This window comes from Ambystoma mexicanum, chromosome 10 (genome assembly GCF_040938575.1).
Source record: "Ambystoma mexicanum isolate Mex_15411 chromosome 10, UKY_AmexF1_1, whole genome shotgun sequence".
Lineage (NCBI taxonomy): Eukaryota > Metazoa > Chordata > Amphibia > Caudata > Ambystomatidae > Ambystoma > Ambystoma mexicanum.
Window position 1 is genome coordinate 590,307,733 of NC_090932.1, and position 22,550 is coordinate 590,330,282.

At 45.2% G+C, this 22,550-nt stretch overlaps 1 protein-coding gene across 7 annotated transcripts in view; it reads right to left on the reverse strand.

Annotated features, from left to right (window-relative positions):
- The window catches only part of KIF1A (kinesin family member 1A), a 4,129,412-nt gene that overhangs the window by 1,485,228 nt on the left and 2,621,634 nt on the right, over positions 1–22,550 (reverse strand). For all 7 annotated transcript variants that reach the window (XM_069618139.1, XM_069618143.1, XM_069618141.1 and 4 more), the window contains one exon: positions 2,210–2,324. In XM_069618139.1, the coding sequence (XP_069474240.1) occupies positions 2,210–2,324 (115 nt within the window). The remainder of the gene's footprint in view (positions 1–2,209; positions 2,325–22,550) is intronic.

Below are 22,550 nucleotides of genomic sequence, written 5' to 3' on the forward strand. Positions count from 1 at the left end.
CGCTGGCGCGTGAGGGCTGTGTGGCGTTTTTAGCAAGTTTTCATGGTTGGGGGGCTGTATGCTGGTCCACTGGCCTTTGCGTCAAGTAGGGGATTTGTGCGATGTTTTTGGCGCATGGGGCGGGGTTGGGGGCATAACTGGTGCTGCTGCAGGGTCGCTGCGCCACTCTGAGCCACGGCTGGTTATGGATGTAAGTATCCATGAATACGCTGTGCGTGTAAATGGGTTTTGGCGCATGCAGCTAGTGCACGCTGGTGCTCGCTCCCTCTCTGCGCTGCCCGCGTGCGCTGCTTCTGCGCTAAATTCTATGAATTACCCCCATAGTGAAGTCCTTTGTGAAATTTGCTTTTTTAGTGTGGTAAAAGTAAACACATTCAGTCAGGCCTCTTGTTCCGTTAGTTCGACCTAATTCATAAATTTTACCGATTTACATTTGTGAGCTGTTTAGTAATTTGGCTATTTGTGTGATTACAGATATTGCTGGTTTTCAGCTTGTTTGAAATATGTTCTCCTCTGTCTCAATTACACATGCAATCCACTACCAGTAAGAACTGTCACCTTATGGTTTCCTTTCCGATTATGTTGAACTTTTTTTACATGGCTGCATACATTTGTAGGGAAATAAGCCAGTATCCAGCATTTCCCTGTGAACAGGTCTTCTTTTGTGAAGTCTTCTTATATTGAGAGCCATCTCCAGAAAATGTTACCTACATTTTGAGGTTCATGTTTAAGAATCTGTACACTATAAAATATTGATCCCAGATGTCTTTCCTCGATTATTGTCCATCAATGTTTTCTGCATCATTTTGTATACAGCTTTGAACATTTGTAGCTGACATTTTGAGCTCAGGGTCCTCTCCCAAAGATGGGCATCTGCACACAAATTGTAGAGTATCATATGAAGCAGCATTTGTTTGAATGTTGGACTTTTTCAATGACGTTTATTCACACCCTTCTTTAAAGCAATAGAATATAATTTATCATAATTTCTTAAACCGCAGCATGTTTCCAATTGCCATAATATTTGACAAGATGCTATGCATCAGTTAGCATATTTGTTCTACGAATTCATCTTTTAAAATGCTATGTTTGTTGTAATATGAATTAATGTGTATAGGAGATCTATTGAGGTTTCCTTGTTTTAATTTCCCTAATTGTTTTCTTTTTTAAATTTGTTAAAAATAAATTGTACTTAATGTCATTAATTGAGGAGTCCGTGTTTTGAGTGGACACACATGGAGAGTGTGTAAGAGGGGGAGTGACCATTAAAGGTTGTCTTTGGAATCTACGTCCATGAACACACACAAGTTTGTTTTGCTAAAGCGAATGTATCTACACTGATTCCATCAGCTCTGTTTCATTGCTATTATGTTACTCTTGTAATCAGGAACTTTAGAATTTACCCATGTTGTTGAGGCTTCTTTAATTCTTCTTTTTGTCCGATAGATTCACTCCCACACTGAAGGCAAAACTGCGATCTAACACATCACACGTTGATCTTTTGTATAGATATGATCCATTCTTCCTTCATACTTGAACTTGTTTTTTATTTTTTGTTCACCAATGCCTTTAAAATAATAACATCCACCACTAGAGCCCCAAAGATACACTGGCACACACATCAGAGAAGAATACATTATCTATCAGAATAATCTAGCCCTCTGCTATAAAAATATGTTTACAGTCATCAAGAAAGACTCTTATTCCCTCCTACTCAGAAACTGGAACTGCAAACATAAGCAAGGAATTCCGATGTTTTCCTCCCTTCAAGCCCTACAAAAAAAATAACTTGTGGCCATCCCCTGATCTCAAAACCCCTGCCATCATCAACAGTTTTTGTAAGGGCCTCCCTCACTGCAACTGATGCACTGGACGAAGCACACAACTGTTCCTGCTCAGTGGCATCCCTTTCACTCATCATGTATGATAATGGTGCTAGCTTCTGTGCCTTTGAAGGTGGTTACATGAATTCATCATTCTATCAAACCATCCAATTCTATCACTGACCTTTCCCCTTCTTCAGTGGTGCAGAGGTTTCCAGATATCTGTACTTTTGGACTTGAGTATTATAAACATGTGCTTCTGCAAAGGTGAATTTCCTACCTATTTCCAGCACCCATGGCATGCCTCTCGTTTACGAAACCATCGCTTCATCGCCTCAACACTTTAAATAGTAGTGCTTTTTGTATATGCCACAGGATTTTCTCACCTCCACATAAGCTGAAAGGGTGATGTAGATTTTCTCTCGGTACGGTGTGACCCGGTTCAGCAGAAGAGAGTTGTGCATGGAACTGTCCCAAGCAGCTATAAATGAGTAAAATGTCCTGCAAACAAACAAATACTTATATCAGTAAAAGCCCACAAATGGGACCTCATCCCACAAGGCACACAAAAATAGTCTTACGTGGTATGCACACAACTACAACCATCAGAGTGGGCAGGTCACTGGAATATTCACAGGACATTGTTGAGTGACCAAAGAGTAGTAAATACTTACTTTACCATTAACTTATTTCAGTATTTTGACTAAGGTATCACAATTAACAATAGTCAAGTGTGTGTTATTACTTCATCTTATAATAGGTTTAGGAAAAATTACTTACTGGGGGTCATTCCGAGTAGGGCGGTAAGGGTTAACGGTCACCGGTAACGAGACCGGTGCCGTTAAACCCTTACCGTCCTATTCCGAGTTCCCTTTGTGGGTTGGTACTTAACGCCTGCTTTTTGCAGGCGTTAAAAAACCAACCCGCAAAGGGACCTAGGAGCTAATTACGGCACCGTAATTTACGGTGCCGTAATTAGCGCCTTCCCCATTGAGCCCTATGGGCCAAAAATGGGAATGGGGAAGGGCCATGGTGAATGGGGAATTACCGACCCGCCAACCTTGGAATGGGGCGGTAATTCCGTCATTCACCATGGCGGAGTCGGAAAAATAATGGCGTCAACCAAGGCGCTAATAGCGCCTTGGTTAACGCCAGGGTCGGAATGAGGCCCACTGTCTCTAATTCAATTCTACTTTTCACAGTTCTGGTGGGACATAGTTTCCATAAAAGAATGGAACTGCACCCTTCTCTCCAAACTTAATCAACCAGTCCTTCACATCATTATTAACGAATAAATAGGAAACAAATGAACATAGATGCACAGCAGGTCATTTGGAGGAAAGGGGAGCATGGACTCGGATTATAGTAGTTACTACGGTAAGTAAACTTTCCTTTCTTACATACACTAGCTTTTCTACATACTGCTGGGAGACTATGAATCATATGAAACATTGCTGGGAGATGGATTATAACCTGAAGTACTCCTCATGAAAGGTTCATTAGACAGTCCCACAATGGCATCATATCCTGAACATAAATTGAGGAAATACTGTTGTACAAACCGTTGGGGTAGTTGACCAGTTGGCAGCTCCTCACATATCCTTCAAAGGGACATTTTTGAAAAGCGAGAAAGGCGACGTTTGCTCACAGAATGTGGACATGGATCCCCTTCAGGGGCTGCAAAGCACATACAGAATAACTCTCCAGAACTGCAACACTATTCATAGAGCTTTAGTAGCCTTGAAAGCCCTAAGTAATATAAATGCCTAGAGGAGGATTTAACCTCCATTGACCGTCAGAGATGAAATTTCAGGCCCTACTGACATCCAAAAATTGGAATTTGTTTTTGACCAAACAAGGTTAATTGGAGAAAAAGACCACATTTGTGTGCAGCTCTGAAACCACCTTGGGTTCAAAAATAGAGGAGTGGAGTTCCAGAACGACCTTCTTTTTGTGGAATATGGCGAATAGTTACTAGCTTGCTTGTATGTCATACTGAAGTTACCCATGTTAAAGGCACAACTAGGTGGAAGGCTTCTTCATCGAGAACCTCAAGGAAAAATTGAACATTTGCAGTGATGCTGCAGCTTTGACCTTCGCGGTGCTCTTCAACAATCGATCATGGAAGTCCTGGGCAGTTGAGGAATGCTGTAAACATCGAAGCAAAGTGTCGTGCCACAAAGTAGACTCAGTGATGGATGTAGGGCCGGCAGTGGGCGTTGGGTGTCGGGAGTCGCGTTTGGCGGTCATCTGGCCTGTCAGTGCTGCAGCCGCAGCACATAACTCAGGATGGCTTTGGCGATCAGGACTCGACCACGGGCTAGACCTCTGATATTCACTCCGTCTGTGTCCTCGGGACGTCTTTGTCAGCTTCTGGTGGCGGGAAACCCACCGCAGGACTTCCCTCGGTAGCCGGCAACCTTGACTTTCTCCAGCGGGACAAAGTGGTCAAAGGTGATGGGAAGGGAGCCCACTGTCAAAATGTTCTTAGGCAAGTGGAGCTTTCTCAGCTATGGATGTCAAGCAGCACAGTGTCAAGGTATTCCCGCTTCTGGGCGACATGATTCGACTTGGCTTCCAGCAGTTACGGAAATCTTCCGAACCCCGGTTGACGGTAATGGACTTCGATGGACAGACTTGAACGCTTTTAGATTACTTTGAAGGAAATGCAGCAGCAATCTTCTTCTTCCAGCTGGGCCTCAAGGATGAGCTTCAGGTTTCGACTTCAGCTTCTGAACAAATTGGTAAGTTAGAGGTCCCCAGATATACACCTCTGTCCCTCATTCACTTTGGCTGAGCCAGGCTCAGTCGGCCAAATACACAGAAGGGCATTCATGCAGACAGGCAGCCAATCAGGCTCACAGGCATTCAGGCCATTCACTTCCACCCAGACACCCATAATAAGGAATGTGGATTGGAGCAAGGACCCAGGCTTTCAGCACACCGCACTGCATTCATGTCAGTTTCAGGCAGGGCTGTCTCATTAATTGCGTCACACACACAGAAACCAGACACCCATAACATAGTATGCATATTGATCACACACACTAGTCACATAGGTCCCACACCAAGGGTTTACCCTCAACATACAGTCATTGGGAAGGCTTCAGCCGGTCTGGCCTGGACTTCCCCACAATACCATATATGCTTCACCACCCAACAGCCAGTCAGGGGAAGGGACAGAGTCAGGGCTTCCCAGGAGTTTGGGTAAACAAGGTAACAGGCACTAGAACCCAAGAGGCCCCAGGAGCCATCTTCCCTTCTATCCACTGATTCCTATGGCAGGGACTGGGTATCCAATGGAGGATACTCAGAGCTCCTGTCACATCTGCATGAAGCTGCCACCAGCCCATTCACTGCTCTATGGGCAACACATAGGTGCCCACAACATATGTTAGGGAGAATTCTCATAAATATTCGAATTCCTCTCTACCTTAGAGACCCCAGCTCTTTTGCTGACGTTTGGATCTTTGTACTTTTAATTATGTTTGTTTTCTGTCTGTATTTTATTTGATTATGGCATTTTAGATAACTCGATAGGCATCATCGTTTTATGTGTGCCACACAGCACCCTCAGTGCAGTGACACAGGGAAGCCTTTTAGGCTGTCCCAAGATTTAAATACCTTCTCTGGGATAAACTACTGTTTCCCAGAGAAAGTAACGTGAAATTGACTTTACTAGTTGTTAAGATGGATTTCTGAACTCCGTCCTGGATGGGCAGAGGTTCAGAAGACCAGCCTAGGTTCTTGGAACAGGGTAACCTCTGGACAAGCCAGACCAATCAAGGTAGCAATCGCGGCGGTCAAGACTAGGTCTCAAGAGGGGTGAGGGTGACTGAAAGCCCGCAATGAGCACACAAAGCAAGGACACTTACAAATTAATCCAAGCAGGTGTTATATTAAAAATATAGACACATTTATTACAAGGACTTTGTAAAACTCAAGTAAACCAGCACATCACAATCAAATACAATATATATACAATCACCGAAGGGTCTAAAGAGTTAGAAGCACGAAATATGCAGACCACCTAGATGGGGAGGAAAACAGGCAGTGCAAGTAAACGTTTAGACCCAGTTCGCCTTCAGAGGCCACCTAACTAGAAGGAAGTCCCAGCCCTAAGAAGAGTGGAGCCTTGTGCTCAAAAGTACATGCACACGCTGGTGCCAAAGGGCCAAGGGGAGTCTCTTCAAGGAAGTCAGGCAGTTCAGAGTGGTGAACAAAGGAGGGCGAACAGATCTCCGCTACTCAAGCGCGGCCTCCACTTGCGGGCAGAAGCAGAGCGCGAGTGCGAGAAAGGTGTGCTGTTTAACACAGCGGGGAAAAGCTGCGGGCTACTGCAGGAGGGCGACCAGTTCCTAGCGTTGCTACTCACCGGTCCCCGATGCAGGCAGACCCAGGCGTCTCCGTGTCAGTTTCAGTGCTGGCAGGTTGAGATGCGAGCAGGGGACGTCTCGGCGTCGTGTAGATTCCGCGGCAGCAGAAGTTAGAGTTGAGGATGTCCCAAATGCAGTGAACCCGCACAGATTGTTACCACAGCAGGGCAAGAAGCGGTCGTGTGTGTTATAGCCCAATGTACACTTCTCACTTCAGACCTGGGAATGCCAAGTGTACGAATCATGTGAGAGTGCTAAGGACTCGGAATACAACACAACCTGACGTCGGTAACAGAGCAAGACTCCTGTGTAGGCTGGTCAGTCCACTGGATGGCCCAGAGACGCTTCCGAAGGCTTACGTGCAGGAGATGATGAAGATGCCAAGAATAGTTGTTCCCACTATTCCAAAGGGTCGAAGTACCAGTACAGGCCTTCTCGTTCGATCAGAGGCAGATTGGTTTGACAGAGCGACAGCAGTGCAGAGGAGCAGTCCTTCAGCGGGTCACCAGCGATTCCTCGGTTCAGCCTCGTAGTTGCAGGTTACTTGGCTCCTGTATCCGTCGTTCGTGAGAACTCAGGAGATCGACATGGTAGTGGTGTTTCCAGCCTCCTCTTATCCAGAGTTCCCTTCGCGCCAAAACGGAGAGGACCCAATGGGAGATCTGCTCACAAAACACTCACACCATACGTGGACCTATCACTGACCACGGTGGTCCCAGGCATTCACGACACACTAGACTCTCTGGCACCCAGGATGTGTATTGGGACCAGACATCCCAGCCCACATCCTGGAGGCACACACACAGTCTGTAGAAGCCCGCGAAAGCATCTGTGTTTTGCGGGAAAGTACATGCCCAAATAAGGAAGGCCCCGGGTCGGCTCGACCTGGGGAAGGTGAAGGGGCAAGACGGTCAGCGGGCAGGACAAAGAGCCTCGTGGTCTGGCCATTTTGGAAGCCAGGCCACCATTTTGGGCTAAGCACGAGAAACGCGCTTAAACAGCCAAAAGGAGCTCAAAACACAAAGAAACGATCGCTGCCACCAGTCCCCTCCGTGAATCACTTGCACCGTTCGTTAACAATCCAAAGAGAGTGTCTAGGGCCTGTAGAGTGACTAGAGACCCAAGAGAGCAGTAACTTAGCTTACAGTGCCCTCTTGTGTCATGTTGCGCGAAAGCTGCAACATGATAAAAGAACTACGGAAAACAACGTTTCCCGGTACTGACTGTCTTAAGGGCATGTCAGTTTCCCTGTAAGAATGGAGCGAAAGCCCAGAGGAGTGCGGCAGAAGGCTGCGCTTCTCTGGCAAAGTCTAGATCATGGTGAAAAACAACAGCAAAAAGCTTAGGGGTTGCCACATGGAAGGAAAATTACCTCTAATTAAGAAATCTTTCCTAACACTAGTCTTTCCAAATTCCTAGACCCAGCACACACTTTCTTACAATAGTGTGTTGGAGGGGTTACTTAGTATCCCCTGTGTCTAGAAACTCATGTAGCAGTCAAATGCTACCCTTTCCTCTTGAAATGGCTGGTGGCAGTAGTTTTACCACCAACTACCATGATTTTTCCCGACCGCGAACACCGATAGCTAAAAATCACGGGAGCCATGTTTTTCAAGATGGCATCTGAGCCACCTCGGTAAAAGCAGGCCCCGGTCTTTTTTTGCTGTTTCTTTTTGGAAAGGTCCTTCTGGTGTTTGTCTCTGTGCACCAAACCAGGTTTGGTCCCTTTGTTGCTACGCCTTTGGCAGGCTTCAGGACTGAAGACCGCCTCTGGCGCCTGAGTGTCTGGGGTGGGCAGAAAGTGAGGGAGGTGCCCGATGCTCCCTGTACTTAGTCTCCTAGGAGACCCAAATGCACTGTGGCATGATTGGCTGGCTGACTGTCCGGCAAGGACAGCCACCCTGCTGGGTGAGTGGCAGCTAGGTTGGAATTAATTGGTGAAAACTGTTTAAAAGGTGAGTCTCTTGGCTTGGAAGGTAGAGTCGACCACTGGAACGAAAGAACCGAAGACAAGCTGGAAGAGGACAGCTGCTGCAACTCCTGGACCGTTGGTTTGCCCGGTGAAGCCCTGCTGCAGGTCCGAATCACCAAGTTCATCTCGACAGAGAAGCCCTTCAAGGACGACTTTGTCCTTTGAATTGGTAGGACCAATCAACTCGTAAGCCACCTGGACACCATTCTCAGAGCTGTTAGATTTTCCTCAGAGTGCTGCAGGAAACCAAAGGACCAGGGAGAAGGACACCAGTTTGTATGATTTAAGACAGCTACTGGAATTGAAGATTTGCCAGTTTTGTGACCAGTCCCCGTGCAGTGCATGAGTCCCCCCGACGTCCTCCGTCTTGTCCCCACGACTGAGGCTCAGGAACAGCGAGATCTGCAGGAACTGCCAGGAACAGAAGCATATTTTTCTTCAATATAAGGTACTGTGAAAACCTGACCGAGAGAATTTACCTCTCACTGCGAAAGTACGTGAAACTTTGGCAATTTGCAGGTCTAGTCAGCTTGTGACCCGACATATTAACTTTTCTTCCATGAACTACTTCTGAGAACCTTGGCAAAGATTTTTCCGTTTAAATACCAGAACCGTTTTTACGTATACAAGACTCTAGTCCATTGACATTGGCCTACCTATTGCATTGAATCAACTCCCCTGGTGAACTCAAACTATTTGCACTGTTTTAGAGTAACTGTAATATTCGTTTTATTAACTTATGCCTTTTTCCTCATGCTTCAAATGCTCTGAATGCCCTTTTGCTCCTCCTTCAAAGTAGTTCAAATGTAACAGAACCGGTTAATGTGAAGTATTGTAGTATATTTTTGTGTGATATTGGGTGCCTCCTTTTAGTGAATGTTTTCTAAATGACTGTGTACTAAATTAATATGTGTTTTACAAAGAACCTTGAGTATAAGTGTCTATCTGAATACTTGTCATTGTAGACTTTGTGTAACACCCTTACAGCTCACATTCCCTCTTGAGATAAGCCTGGCTGCTCAGCTCGCTACCAAAAATGGTGTGGTACAGACTTATACTAAAGGTTGGTTTTGCTTACACCTGTAGTCATAGTTGTGTGTATTGGTCCCAGAGGGTACTGCATGCACACTTTGCCTACCAACATGCACTAGGGGTACAGGGTTGTTCCCCCGCCCATGGGGGCCATAAGGGCATGCCAAGGGTCTTGGTTCACCACAACCAAAAAGAGGAATAGATGCACTGCCAGGGGTCCCAACTTTATTCCTGTGCAGAAAACAACACAGAACACACATGATACAGGACAAGGACATGGTGGCCCTATCCCTCCAATGCATTTCCAGCATCACAGTGAGTAGGCTGTACATGGTAGTATAGAGCTGTGCACTGGTTTATTGTTCACATCCTTTGCAGCCTTTTCCCCAACAATAGCTGTCACAGACTTACACATAGTTGGTTTCATTTATTTTCTTATTTAGCTGTTTTTTGGCTGTGAGCCACAGCCTCATGCATCTTTTCGTGTGCTCCTTAAGTCAGGACCAAGCAGTGTCTTAAGGAGTTGCAGAATGCACTGAAGGAAACTGCCAAAGAAATAGAAGTGTTTACTAAGCTAACTAAGCTAAATAATGGTCCCTATCTGTGAGACCTCACGTTTCCCCTTGACATATCTATGCCTGCAGATGCCAGGCTCTCATAGCCAATGTAGCAGCCCTTGATGCCCCATACTTCAGTTGGCCACTGTATTATGGATAAAAAGGGTTGTCATTGTGATGGAGTGGCCCGCCACAAAGAACCACACAGACTTCGATGAAAAGTCGAAAGGTGTTTATTTTGCAATACAGTCTGACTTTATGGTCAGTTCTCTATGGGTCTCCTCTCTCTCTCTCTCTCTCTCTCTCTCTCTCTCCCCCTTTCTCTCTCTCTCTCTCTCTCTCTCTCTCTATCTCTCTCTCTCTCTCTCTCTCTCTCTCTCTCTCTCTATCCCTCTCTCTATCTCTCTCTCTCTCCTTCCCTAGCCAAGGCGTTCTTATCAGGGAAGTTAGTACTAGCCAATGTAAACAGCTACCCATTGACTCTCTTTCTAGGTCTGGTGGTGGTATCCCTAATATGAAGGCTAACTGACTCCCTAGGGATTTATTTAATTATTGTTTGCTTGTTAGGCACATGTACAGTAAGAAAATACTGTTTCAAAGTGCCCACAGGGCAGGGAGGGAGCAAGGGAAAACATTAAAACACAATATTTAAGATTTAAGAGCAGAGGGTGGAGGTAGAAGGGACGTACCTACTATACCTTGTGAGTATCAGAACGTGCAAGTGCAGCAAGGAAGAGGGAAGCGAGGCTAAGTGCTGGGGAGTCCGAGCTCATGAAGTGCAGGAATGTTGAGTGCTACACGTACTGGGGCCGCTGGAGGTGTAAGTGCGAACCTCCAAGGCAGGGGGTGTACAGATGCAAATGCTGTGGATAGACAGGAGCTAGACAGAATTTGCATGGGAGGTTAGGGCTCCAGGGATGCATAAGTGTACTGGACACTGATCGCAGCAACTCTGGTATTAGCAGAGGAGAGAAGAAGGGTAGGAGGAGGAAAAGAGGAAAAGTCTCAAAGAGCTTTCGGAATTTGAGAAGATCCTGCTCAAGATGCAGAGGGAGAGGGAGGCTATTGTATAGGAGGGAGCCCACTGAGGAAAGTGAATGACCAACTACACTCTGTTTAGCAAAACACTTTACACACAGAGAGTTGGTGCCAGAGGAACGTAGTGGTCTAGAGGGAGAGTATTTAGTGGGAAAAGTTGAAGATAGGGTGGTCCGAGGCCCAGATAACCTTGTGGATGATGCAGAGGGATTTGAACTGAATCCGTGCAGCAACCAGGAGCCAGTGAAGACTTTTTAGTGCAGGAGAGATGCAGCCCCTGGGCTTAGGCCAAGGATAAGTCTTGCTGCCCTATTGTGGATGAGCAGGAGGGGTCGCAGAGTGGAAGATGGTAGATTCAGGAAGAGGTTATTGGAATAGTCAAGCCTAGAGAAAACCAGGGCTTGGGTCACATTGAGACTCTGAGGGAAAGTCAGAAAAGGTAAAATTCCTTTGAGAAGGAAGAGCTGAAAGTGGGACTTCTTGGAAATGTCCTGAGTGTGAGGGAGGAAGGAGGGCTAGGGGTCAAAGATGACTCCAAGGTTTCTGGCTTCAGTTGAAGGTGCAGGGGGAGAGCCCAAGGAGGAAGGCCAGAGTGAGGGGAAGAAGGAGGCAGCAGGGGTCCTGATGGGAAGGATCCCAATTTTACTGGCATTGACATTAAGACCGTTGGAGGTGAACCAGGACTGGATGGCAGATAGGCAGTCATGGAAGATGGAGTGTGCAAGAGGGTCATCAGGGAGTTTGAAAAAGAGCTGTGCGACGGTTGCGTAACACTGGAAGTTGGAGAAGGAGGCGACGAGGCATCCAAAGAGAGAAAGGTAGATGTTAAAGAGCCAGGGGGAGAGTATAGAGCACTGGGGGACACCACAGGTGGAGGGGGAATGAGGAGAGGAGAAGGTGCCCAGGATGACTTGGGAAGAGCAGTTAGTGAGGAAAGAAGTCAGCCAGTCCAGTGTCCATTACGAGATACCAAGGGTATCGTGGAGCCTTTGTATGAGGATGGAATGGTTGACTGTGTAAAGGGCAGAGGAGAGATTGAGAAGGATAAGGACAGCTGGGGAGTTGGAGTCCAGAGATGCGAGCAGTTCTTCAGAGGTGTTCGGATCAGCAGTTTCCATGCCTCTGGATGCTCAGAATCCAGATTGATGGTCGTGGAGACCACCAACAAGTTCAGTGTGCGAGTTGAGTTGGGCCAAGGCCAGCTTCTCAAGCAGCTTCCCCAGGAAAGGGGTGATGGAAATAGGGCGGTAGCTGGTTTGGCAAGTATGGTCTGAGGATGTTTTTTTCATCCTGTGTCACGCTCACTCCTTTCAAACCCTTTCAGACCTGTCCCTTTCAATACTGCTCTCTCAGGCTGTTCTCTCACCACCTCACTGTCCCTTCAATCTCTCACTTACTTATTTTCACTTACTCCTATATTACTGTCGCTCATACCTCCAACTACCCCTTCTACCTCCATTAGCATCTCTTCCTTCCTCACCCTCTATGACAATAGCTACTCCTACTCTCCACTCACTGTCACTCACAGCAATCTCCCTCTACTACTGCATCTATCCAATACACAGGTTATGTTCATTTTTTGTGTTTCATCGAAAGAGGCAGTATCATCTACAGAAGCCACAATACCTTCAATCCCATCAGAATCAATCAGTGCCCCCAAGAATCAGCAGCCAAGATCTTTGCCACTCTAGGACACCATTGATTTTTCTGAGCTCAGACATTTGATGTGCTACTAACCTTCCTTTAACTCCTGTTAGCTTGTGTTTCTTTTATTATTGACTACCTCGTTTTCCAGCACCAATGAGCTAATCATAGCACACTTTTGGATTTTTTCTACTGGTTATGGGTTATTCAGGTGACACTGCCAAGTAGAAGTGGATGGTGATGGTGGGGAGAGTTCTGAAGGCTTTCACTTTATTAAACAATGTTGGACAATTTCATGAATTTAAGGAAACACTGGCGTAACAGGGGCCCCCGCACCCTCCGCGGTGCGGGGAGGCCCCGTGACCACATGTTCAGGAAGGAGCCCCCACTTGGAGTAAAAAAAAATATTTTTCTTTACATTTTCTTTTTGAATTCACTCTGCATTTCTAAAGAAATTATTTATGTAACAGAATTTATTTCTTAATGAAGGCAGAGTGAATACAAAAAGACCGGTGGCTACCCCCACCCCATGACATGAAGACCCTAGGCTGGAGGCCTCCATGTCATGGGGTGGGGGAACCCTATGACTTCAAAAATAAGAAAAGTCACTCTGCCTTCATAAAGACATTATTTCCGTTATGGTTCAGTCTGTAACGGAAATAATTTCTTTAGGAAGTCAGAAAGACTTCAAAAAGAAACAATGGGCTTCATTACGAGCATGGCAGTAGCCGTGCCTGTATGGCAGGCACGGCTACCGCCTTGCTTGCTACCGGCACCGCCTCCCACGATTGGGCAATACCGGCCCATTACGAGATGAATGGGCCGATAACTGCCCATTCCCGGGTGGCGGTATTGCCAGGCTCCCGATCCTCATTCTGCCCAATAGGGCAGAATGGGGGTGGGGAGCATGGTTGCGCCGGCACCGTTGATAACGGTGCTGGCGCAATTATGAGTTATGCTTGCGGGTGCCGCACCGTCCACCAGGTAAGACCTGGCGGGCTGACGGGAATCCGCAAACAGAACTCGTAATGCGGCGGGATGGTATCAACGGTGCCGGTGCCTTACCGGCACCATTCATACCGTCACCGCCAGGGTCCTAATGAGGCCCAATGTATTTTTTAAGTATTATGGCTCCCCTCAACCCATGGTGTGTCCGTGTGTAAGTGTATGGTGAAAGAGTGCACACAAATGTATGGGTGGTCGGGTATGCATGTGTGCGTGTACAGTGAAAGGATGCACAATTAAATGTATGGGTGGCTGCTTGGGAGTGCCTGTATGGTGAAAGTGTCCACACTTAAATGTATAGGTGACTGTTTGTGTGAGGGTATGGTGAAAGGGTGCACACAAATGTATGGGTGGCTGGGTGTGCGTGTACTGTGAAAGGATGCACACTTAAATGTATGGGTGGCTGCCTGGGTGTGCCTGTATGGTGAAAGTGTGCACACTTAAATGTATGGGTGGCTGCCTGGGTGTGCCTGTATGGTGAAAGGGTGCACTCTTAAATATATGGATGGCTGGGTGTGCGTGTGTAAATATGGTGAATGGTGTGTGTGCTTGTGTTCAGGGGAGCAACAAAACCTACATTTCAGGGGGGCTAACTTTTCAAATGTTGGGAGAGGTGCTAACGTCATGTGTGGTGGAGAGGAGCAAACTTATTTTTGTGGGGGCATCTAACTTCTTTACGCATTTTAATGAGACTATTCTAGTGCAGCTTCAACGTTACAAGCAGTTAACTCTCTCCTTTATGTCTGAAAGCACCCACTTATGGGCTGCTGTGAGAACGACTGGTCTCCTGTTTCCGCTCTACGCTTCCAATCACTCCCATGCCATGCAAGTACTAAACCCACATCACAATTTCAGTTACTTAAAAAATTTGGCATTTGAATGCAGGTACAAACAGTGAAATGCTGTACATTAGTAATTGCTGGGCCGGGCCCTTGTTAACGGCAAAACCCAGGTGCAGTTTAACATCTGTGTCCTTTTCTGTCCGGCAACTGCTCTGTAGGTCAGCCAGGTCAAGTCAACATAGCCCACAATTTCAGTGGGGGGGGGGGAGTGCTGCAGCCCAGTCAGCTCAATGGTGTTGCACCACTACTTGTGTTTAATGCCTTGAATAATTATTGGTAATCTTCTTTACACCTAGCCCTATTCTTCCTCATCCCAGTACTTGTGTATGAGGCAGTACTTGTGTATGAGGCACTATGCCTCATACACACGTACTGGGATAAGGTAGAGGTACATGTAGGTAATGCCTGATTTAGCTACCTGTAATATTCATTACCCCTAGTCCCACTCTTCCTCCAGTACTTACCAGTGAGGCAAGGAGCCTCATACGTAAGCACTGGGACAAGGAAGCGGGACTGAGGTAATTCTGGGCCAATTTGCTGATTTTGGAGGTTGGGGTAGGGGATGGGAGGGAGAAGGGATGTGTGGGGGGGTTGGGGTTGTGCAATAAATCATAATGGTCGGCCATGTCCATGCTAAGCAGGCATGATATGTGGTATTAGTGGCTAGAGAGGCATTTTGGTGCAGCCAGTCTAGTCATTCCTCAGTTTGGTATGACTTTTTTTAACTGGGCATTTCTGATAAAGCAGTCCTGCTAAGTGTAATTACCTGGCTAGACTGGCATTTGGGTTCTGGCAGTCTAGCCGTTTCTTACTGCGGCACTGTATATTTTTCTGGGCATCTGTGATAAAATGATATGTTATGATATGATAAGTCATATATAACGCGCCTGTACACAAGTGTTTTTAGGCACGACAAGACAAGAGAAGGAAAACTGAGGGAGGACAAGACAAATTATCTCACTAAGCCTTGTGTCATTCAGATCGTGCAAGTGTGAGAATGAGAAGTGCAAGGCGGAAGGGAGGGGGGAAGTGCAAGGGAGAGGGGAGGGGAAAATAGGGCAGCAATGGTCTGAATAAGTGCCACCAGGGCAGCATAAGTAGTGCAAGGAGAACAAGGGACTGTAGGGTTACAGTTACAGCCCCTAACTGCGTGATAGGCCTGGAGGCAGTGCAAGGGTGACTGATCAAGAAAGAGCCTGGACTCAGTGTGACAGAGGGTAGCCAAGCAACCAGTTGGTACAGCGGACAGGTAGGTCAGGTAGTTCAGCAGGGGAGGGAAAGAGAGAAAGTAGAGGAGTAGATGAACTTTTTGAGCTGCTTCTGGAACTTCAGGTGGTCCGGCTCAAGTTTGGGAGGGTCAGGGAGGCCATTTCAGAGGGATGCACCTGCACGGGAGAAGGATCTACCCCCCCACTCTCTGGCTGGAGAAGCATATAACCCTTAGGGCTTTAGAAGGAAGGTATTTTGGAAGATAGCGTTGGATGCAGTGCGGATCCCAGCCCCAGAAAACCTTGTGGACAACGAAAAGGGTCTTGAACTTGATCCTTGCAGCCACCGAGAGCCAGTGGAGAGATTTCATGGCTGGAGAGATACAGTCCCTGGGCTTGAGGCCAAGGATACGTCTCGCAGTCCTGTTCTGGATTAGTTGCAGAGGGTGGAGAATAGAGGAAGGCAGATTGAGAAAGTGGCTGTTGCAGTAGTCCAGTCTAGAGAGAGAACCAGAGCTCTGGAGACAGTGAGCTTCTGGGGGGAAGTGAGAAATGGAAGGGTCCCTTTGTGGAGGTGCAGCTGGTAGTGGGACTTCTTGGCGATGTCCGAGATGTGAGGAGAGAAAGAGAGAGTGGAGTTGAAGATGACACCAGGAACGAGCGAGAGAGGAGAGTAGGCTCAGGGGAGCCTGAAGGAAAGCTGAGTGTCATCCGCATAACATTGTAAATTAGAGGAGAAGGTAGAGATCAGGTGGGTCAAAGGGGCCAAGTAGAGGTTGAAAAACCAGGGTGAGAGGATAGAGCCCTGGAGAACGCCACGTGTAGAGAGAGGTGGCGGAGTGTAAGGGACAAAGTTGGACCTCGGAGGGGCTGTCCAAGAGGAAGGAGATCAGCCACTCCAGGGCCTCATCCATGATGCCCAGGTTCTCACAGAATCAATTGATAAGGATGGTGTGGTTGACCGTGTGGAAAGCAGAGAAAAGTTCCAGGATGATGTGGACAGAAGGAATACTGGAATCAAGGTTAGAGTTAAGTTCTTCACAGGTGTTCAGGAGAGCAGTTTCCATGCCGGCAGCTCTTAAACCAGACTGATGGTCATGGAGACAACCAACAAATTCAGTGTGGAGAGTAAGCTGGCAGTTGGCCAGCTTTTCCAAGAATTTGGGAGAGGGGAAAGTTCCAGTGGCCAAAGAATGATTACAGAAATCGGCCAAGGCTGGATCAAGGGTGCAATGTGGTCCTGAATGGTTCTGGAGGAGCAGGCTAGCACCTGTTTCGACGACACTTCCATAGATGGGACTTGTCTAGGTGTTAGAGAGAAAGAGGAGAAAGGAGGAGGAGAGGGAGAGATGGCTAAAGGAGGCCGAGAGAGGAAGAGGGAGAGGAAGAGGAGATAGTGGACAGGATGTCCTGAGTTTAAGCGGAGAAGAGAGAGGCCAAAGCTGTACCGGGGGCCTGTTGAGAGAACAGGAGAGGTAGAAACCGTTACAAGATTGGCCATTTCCTTGCAGATTTTAAAGAGTTTGGCTGTGTTGTTAGAGGATGCGGAGACTCAGGCTTGAATGTGTGCTCTCTTCTTGATGAGTCTTATTGCTTCGACTGACATTTTGGTGCAACCAGTCTAGGTATATCTTAATGTGGCCTGGCATGCTTCACTGTAATGTTATTATGTGTCTACACTGGTCTACATTGTGCAGCCATTTGGACATGTTTTCATTGTGCCATGGCATTTGTAATAGCAAAGCATTAATGTTCATGTGCACTGTTGGTGACTTACATGTTTTGGATTGCTGTTACCCTACACAACAATAGCAAACACTGTGGCTTTTTAGTAAAATGTTCTCAGAAAGTGTGCTGTATATTGCATTAAAACACATATTTACATCTTTCTCCTAGTACAGTGTGTGGCATACCCCTTAAGCAACACGTTTTTGTGTATTGCGCAGCCCAGAGTGGCGGCCCAGAGTGTGGTGCGACTCGTGATTTGTTGCAGAGTTGCGGGGGTGGGGCCCCTCAGCATGGCTTGCAGGGGGGCCCCCAGAGCTTGTGTTACGCCACTGTAAGGAAACATACTCTAAAATCTATGACTATACATTTGATTTGAAATATTTTGAACATACTAAGTTGTGAACACCAATAATGTATATACACCAATCTTATTTCTTGCTTGGAGTGTTGGGATAAAATAACCCCATCAAGTACAGGAACATCGTAGCATACTTTGAACATCACTCCCCAAAAATGTTGCTGTTGCAGGAGACTCACACTATGCTGACTGTTAACGAGTCCTTTGCGAGACATTGGTGGGAAAGAAAATCAATATTATAACACTTACGCTTCTCAAGCTCGGTAGGTGTTGACATTGATACATAATTCCCCATCCCTTCCATCATATTAAATCTGGGGCATTCTGTCAGGTGGGAAAACTCAGCTAATCAATAGTTATGGGGCCAATATCAACAATCCCTCCTTTTATGTAGAGCTAGCTTACATATACTATGATGCAGATGACTTTGCTCTATAATGTGGGGAGATTACTTTAATACTATTCTTGACATTTCTTCTTGACTGTTTTCCGAAGGGACCCAAGACGCTCTCCACCTCTGCAAAAGCGATTGACCAAATAATGTCTATGCCTCACCTGTCAGAAGCCTGGAGATGTTTACATCACTCCTCCAGAGAATTCTCCTTTTATTCCTCTGCTCACGACACAACGTTGCACATTGATTATTGGTTAATTTCGTCTTCTCTTCTAGGAGTTCTACACCATTGCTCTCTGTTACCTCATACCTATTCTGACCAATCCCTGATCCTATTGTCTCTCCGACTTGACACACCGCTTTCCCCGTCCACTATGGAGATTGACGCCTGAATCATTTTTAAATCCTACATTCACGTCAACCTTGGCCTATAAAATTCCTTTTTTTTAAAAAAAATGTTTTTAAACAAACGTTGGTTCAGTTACCTTATATTCAACTTTGTGGGGAACATTTAAGGTATACAAAAGGCACTCTCAACATCATTCGGAATACTAAAACTAATTAGAGCTGCGTTATCGACCCAAGAAAACAAAATATGCTCTTTAGAAAATGAATATGCAATCAAGTCCCAACTCCTTAAATTCTGTACCCTAGCTGAATGTGAAATGCAGACCAGTGTAGACTGCCGATAAGCCAGGACGCGTGCAGGCACGTGAGATCAGACCGCAAGGTGTTAAATGCACTGTTATATGATGATGTTGTCACTGACAGTTTCGCTATCAATTATGCATTTGTGCATTATTATAGTTGAATCTATGCTAATGCGGATATTCATTCTACCGCAGAGACAATGCAATTTCTTGGAGGTATTGCCCTCATCACTTTTCCCATCGTACATGCCATAAAGGGTCCATTGTCACGGCAAAATCTGGTCCAGCACAGAAATCTAGAGTGTGGCCATTTTACATTTCTGTGCTGCAGCAGATTTTTCCCTGATGAAGGACCCTTTTGGTCCGAAATGCATTGGCTATTTTGCATCTGCTACCAATATACATTCAATTTGGCAATTCTCTTTTTTGCATCAAGTTGTGTCATATAATCTTTGAGATGTTACTCATCATAATGAAGTCTATATTGACTTTGACACTAATCATCGAACCAGGGGGTTAGAGGGAGTGCAATCTTCACCACAGGCTTGTTGCCTAGGTCTCTGTTCTCAAGTCCCCAATCCACGCCATTCCTTATCATATAATCCCAGAAGAGTCACTTGCACAAAGCTCTTTTCAATAATCCTCAACTTCCAATCACATAATACGAATGAACACAAGAGAAACAAAGAAAATATGATTATATGCAACAGAATCAGTTCACATGATAGAGTCCCTGGAGCATATTCTCCTACAGAGGTGTAGGAAAAAAGGGCAGAGCATGCACTTTTTTTTTTGCTTGCACAACTTTAAGAAATGCCCAAGTCACCTTATTCTGTAGTCTGCTATAGCAACTGGAAAACGAGAGAAGATGCATGAATATCAGCTATATTGAAAAACTGCTTGTGAAAGCCCTTTTTCCTATTTCCCTCTGTCTCCACACATTTCACTAAGCCCATACTTCAACATACTCGTATGCTCATGGTTAACCAGGCTCCATCCCAACCCTGTTATCCAATGCGTGTGCGATCAAGGGAAACGCAAATGAAAAGGGCTTACAAGTCCTACACTTCAAAGAGCTATAATCCATGGAATCATATTCCCTTATTGCTACACTTCAGAACACTTCCTCGGCCCTTTTTTCAGATTTACTGCACCCATTATTCCATTGTATTGCTTTTTGGGATGGCCCTTTATACATGGCTGGGCAGAGCAAGAAAGTGGGATGATTGGGTAAGCCAGAACATTGCTCCATTGAAAGGTCTAGGCCCAGTCTGTGTTTATAGGTGTATGGTATGTAGAAAAACATCAACATTCCCTATTTGTAAAATTTCTTCCATCCTATAATTAATTCTCCATTACAAATATCACAGAACTGTCCAATGAGGTACATTGTATCCAGGTCCCAGGTCCCAGGTCCAGGTCCCAGATCCCAGGTCCCAGGTCTCAGGTCAAAGGCAATATTCACTAATAATAATAATCTTTATTTGTTTCACTTTAAAATTACCTTTTACGAATTTAATTCTTAAAAGTACAAGTATACAAATATAACATTCTCACCAAATTGATAAATGAATAAACAAATAAGCAGTTAAACTGACAGATAGATAACACGATTAGTGAAATACATTAAAATTGAAACGAAATTAAATGAAATAACAAATCATGTAATAATAATATCAAACATAGGCACATGAAACAAGTAATTAAATGATCATATGTTTAACTGACTAAATGGGCATCCAATCTCAATCTCATAATAACTTCGGTTCTGAGCATGAAATACGTAAATAAACAATGAATAAAATAGATTGAATAGGATTGCCAATGGGTAGAATGAATAATGAAGTGATCCTCTCCATCACTCTGTCATTGTTTAACCTTCCTAAGCATTGCTTCTTCATTAACATTCTGTAAGTAGGTCCGCTAACTGTAGCAATGCATTGCAAAATGTACTGCGTCAGAGTCCGTGTTCAGGAAATAGTGCCAAAAGTCATCAGACTTAATGGCATCATAATTCCCAATGAAAGGTCCCAATGTGCACTTATAATTTGAGCCCAGCTTTGCACATTGTGTAAGTACATGTCGTGGAGTTTCGAGTCTATCTATACACTTACAAATACAGCATATTCTAGTTTCTCTGGGCATTTTTATATGGACACCTTGTGTCGCTAATAATGGCAGTTAATTCTAAGTTGCAAGATGAAACTACGAACTTTCGGGTTTGGGCACTTAAGTAAATAATGCTGTGTTTAAGGTATTTATGGGAGAGTCCTATCATGTAGGTGTAATTATGTAATTTTTCCAAGTGGGCCTAGTAGTTCAATCAGTCATGGCTTTCCATCTTTTCCTTAAATATTTTTTTGTAGTTTTGGAAGACCCGTACCTCGGCTAAAATCAGGCATCCAATTCATTTCTTGAAAGATTCTCATTAAGGCTTGCAAATTCTAGTGTTTTTGATTTTATTGCACACTTTTTAGCTCTCCCAAGTATGTTTAATAGAAGGCATTTAGGATTTCTACGCAATTTCATATATAGCAACCCCCGTCATAACATACACTGCATTTTCAGTGTGGTTGGGCCTAATTCAAGTCGGAAATAAGCCATGGATGCCACAGTCAGGATTCTCCTCCAAAAATGTCCCTCAAATCAGGTATTGCAACTGCATCCACTCCATATAAAATGGCAGGCACAACGCACTGGTTATATAATTTGATAGTTGCCACAAGGGAAAAGCCTGCTGTGGATTTGAAGAAAGTGTTTATGCATTCATCAGTTGGTGCGTCTTACATTTCTTTGCTTCGTGGTATCTACCTCTAGCCGAGAGTTCCACTCACACATACCTGTATGAGTCTACATAGTCAATGGTACCTATTTCTGTTTCAAATCATGTACCTTGCCCTCTGAAACCAGCATCATTTGTGTTTTATTCATGTTCATTGTCAGCTGTTTTTTCTTGGTGTATTCAACCAGAATTTTACATTTTTCTTTCACCCCTTCTATGGTCCGATCTATGACTACAAGGTCATCTGCATATAAGATGCAGGGTATTGCAATTTCACCTATTTTAACGGAGCTAGCACAATTGGACACCAAAGTCAGTGGAATATAGGTTGAATAGCAGGGGTGCCAACGAGCATCCCTGCTTAACCCCCACATTTATTTCAACCCTTGAGGATACATTTCCAGCGTCATCCAGACGTACATATACCCCAGTGTTAGTGTGCAGCAGAGTCAGTAAATTCACGATTCAGTCAGGGCAGCCCATAGATCTCAACTTTTGTCAAAGTATTTCCCTGTTTACAGAATCAAAGGCTGCACTTAAATCGACGAATATAACATAGATGACCGAGTTTCCTCTCCTTGCAGCTTCTTGGATCATTTTATCTAATACCAGGATATTATCTACCTCATTCATGGAATTATTTGCGTTAAAAAAGCAGATTTGCGCGCCTTTCGCCCCGAAAATCCCCATACTTCAAACGGATTTTCGGGGAGAAAGGTGCGCAAATCTGCGTTTTTCACCCAAATATTTCCATGAATCAGGCTGTATGTGTGGTGCTTGATCCTGGTCTGAAGCCTGTCTGGGTAAAGTGCAGAACATTATTACTTATTGCCCAATTTTGTAGGGCATCTAAGACAAAAGTAGTAAACACTTTCCCGGTTAGGTCGAGAAGGGAGAGTAATCTGTAATTTCCTTTTTTATATATGGGAAGCAAAATGGCTTGTCTCCTGATATCAGGTGAGACTCCCTGCCTACACACCTTACTGAAGAAGGTCTCTAAGATCTTGGACCAAATAACCAGGTTTCCTTTAAGACAGAATTAGATAGACCATTGGGACCCACTGCTCGAGAGCTCTTTAGCTTTGAGATTGCCTTGCATATTGCATCGGTTCCAATTTCCAATGAAAAAGAACGCCTCCCC